This window comes from Trypanosoma cruzi, genomic scaffold, assembly GCF_000209065.1.
Source record: "Trypanosoma cruzi strain CL Brener 1047053516387 genomic scaffold, whole genome shotgun sequence".
NCBI lineage: Eukaryota > Euglenozoa > Kinetoplastea > Trypanosomatida > Trypanosomatidae > Trypanosoma > Trypanosoma cruzi.
The window spans coordinates 3,165-5,580 of record NW_001849020.1 but is presented as its reverse complement, the minus strand read 5'-3'; the positions used below and the strand labels follow the sequence as shown (position 1 = coordinate 5,580).

The following is a 2,416-nucleotide window of genomic DNA, read 5'->3' as shown; positions in this document are numbered from 1 at the left end:
GAATGGCTTGTGTCTATTTACGGTATCTGGACGCTTAACATGGTCGCCACGACGGTCTATGCGAACCTCGGTGAAGATGCCTTGAGATACGCCCTCTCGGAGACCGATTCAGCGGTTATCATTTGCAGTGGCCGGACACTGAAGATGCTTCTTACGCCGCTCCGTGAACGAGGGCTCCATCCCATCATTGTTTGCCTCGATAGCGTTCCCGTTGATGTCGACAAGGGTGACTATCAAATCGTTGCGTGGACGGATGTTGTGAAAAAGGGCGCGGAGGCAAAACATGCCATAAACATTCCCACCGACAACGACATTGAGGCGATGATTATGTACACAAGTGGCACGTCCGGTGATCCAAAGGGCGTCATTCACACCCACGGTTCGATTGCCGCGGGTATTAATGCTCTTGAAGAGCGACTAAGCGATCTTTACAATTCGACAGCAGAAACGGAAACGTACTGTGCCTTCTTGCCACTTGCACATATTCTCGAGTTTGGCATTGTTAACATCTTTTTGAAAAGAGGCAGTCTGGTTGGTTTTTGTAATCCCCGGACCCTTACAGACGAATTTGCCATTCCGCACGGTGATTTCAAGGAGTTTTCCCCAAAAATTATCATTGGCGTGCCGCGCATCTTTGACACGATCAAGAAGGGTGTAGAGAGGAAGATTCCACCTCCGAATAGTTTAAGACGAATGATCTTTGACAAGGCATTCACCTCACGTCTGAGCGCCATCATGAGGGAATATGACACGCCTTTCTGGAACCAAAAGGTATTTAACGATGCGCTCAAGTTGCTTGGGGGGAAAACATACGCAATGCTTTCCGGCGGTGGCCCTCTTAGTGCTGAAACGCAGGAATTTATTGACGTTTGTTTTGGCGGTCCGATAGTGATTCAGGGCTGGGGTCTCACAGAAACGGTGTGTTGCGGTGCGACGCAGCGCCTGGAATACATAGCAACAAACGACGTTGGTCAGCTAGTTGTGACAGCAGAAATGAAGCTGCTGGACGTGGATGAGTACAAGCACACGGACACTCCCGAGCCGCGGGGGGAGATTCTTCTGCGGGGCCCGTTCCTCTTCAAGGGCTACTACAAGCAGGAAAAACTCACGCGGGAGGCTCTTGACGAGGATGGCTGGTTTCACACGGGTGATGTTGGCAGCATTACGGCGAACGGTTCCCTGCGTATTATTGGCCGTGTGAAGGCACTGGCGAAGAATGTGCTGGGAGAGTACATTGCATTGGAGGCACTGGAGTCCATGTATGTAGACAACGCACTTTGCGTGCCTAATGGTGTGTGTGTGCTTGTCCATCCTGCTCGTTCGTACATTTGCGCGCTGGTGCTGACAGATGCTGTAAGGGCGGCCAATTTTGCTAAAAAACACGGTCTGCAGGGTTCATTGGAGGATCTGCTTAATAACGAGACTTTCCACGAAAAGGCAGCGGAGTCGTTGGCCGCCACAGCGAAGAAGGCTGGACGCAAGTCATTTGAATCGGTGAGGTACGTTCGCGTACTAACCGACGAATGGACACCAGAAAACGGTCTTATGACACCCACCTCGAAGCTGCGTCGTGGTAACATTGAGAAACATTACACCGAACTCATTAAGCAACTTTTCACTGAGGATCGATGATGATGATGGTGATTACTGCCACCGCAGCCTAGCTCGGTTTGCCTTCCTTTCTCTGTTTTTTTTTTTTTTCTTCTTCTTTCTGGTCGTTCGCACAAGTAATACGTAGGTTAGGTTTGTGTAAGCAGTTGTTGGTTTCTTTTTTTTTTTTTTTTCTGGACTGAAATGTTATTATCATTATTATTATAATTAAGTTTTTTTTTTAAAAAAAAAGACCTCTTTTTTTTGTATTTTTTTTTTTGGGATGTGTGGGGGTGGGTGGGTGTGTGGGGGGAAGGCGTAAAACACCCACAGACTGCGTATATGAGCGGGCATCCGTGTGTGCATGTATAAGGAGGTGCGCATCATTTACAAGGAGGATGCCACTGCAGAAAATACACGATGTGGAGGATGTATCAGCCTTGTAATTTCCACCGAATGGACCTCTTTTCTCCCTTAGTTTACCGAGCTGGGCGCGTTTAAATGCTTTTTTTTTTCTTTTTGTTTTCCTCCCCTCCCCCCATTCCGGAAGGCAATATTAGTTGAGGGATGTAATGAAATGTGGACAATGTTTTTTTCCCCTATCATCTTCATCCTTCCTTTTTTTTTTTTTTTTGTGTGTGTGTGTGTGTGCCGCGTTCCTTTTGCCCTGCCTTGGATGGGGCGGACGGACGGGGGAGGTGAAAAAAGGGGGCGAGGGCAGAGGGGGGTTGTTTTGGCTCGTTTATTGTTGTGGTTTTGTGGGGATGATGCCTTCAGTGTGCGGGGCGAGAGAGGACGAAGCGACATGGGGGGGGGGGGGGGGAGG

At 48.8% G+C, this 2,416-nt stretch overlaps 1 protein-coding gene across 1 annotated transcript, besides 2 other annotated features; it reads left to right on the top strand.

Moving 5' to 3' along the window:
- Tc00.1047053494675.10 (fatty acyl CoA synthetase 2, putative) lies at window positions 1-1,632 on the top strand (the record flags this gene model as incomplete). Its single annotated transcript, XM_797615.1, has 1 exon — window positions 1-1,632. A coding segment is annotated over one exon (1,632 nt), but the record flags the coding sequence as incomplete, so codon positions are not given.
- Window positions 1-2,416: a sequence feature (heterozygous, non-Esmeraldo-like haplotype).
- Window positions 1,798-1,842: a sequence feature (AT_rich).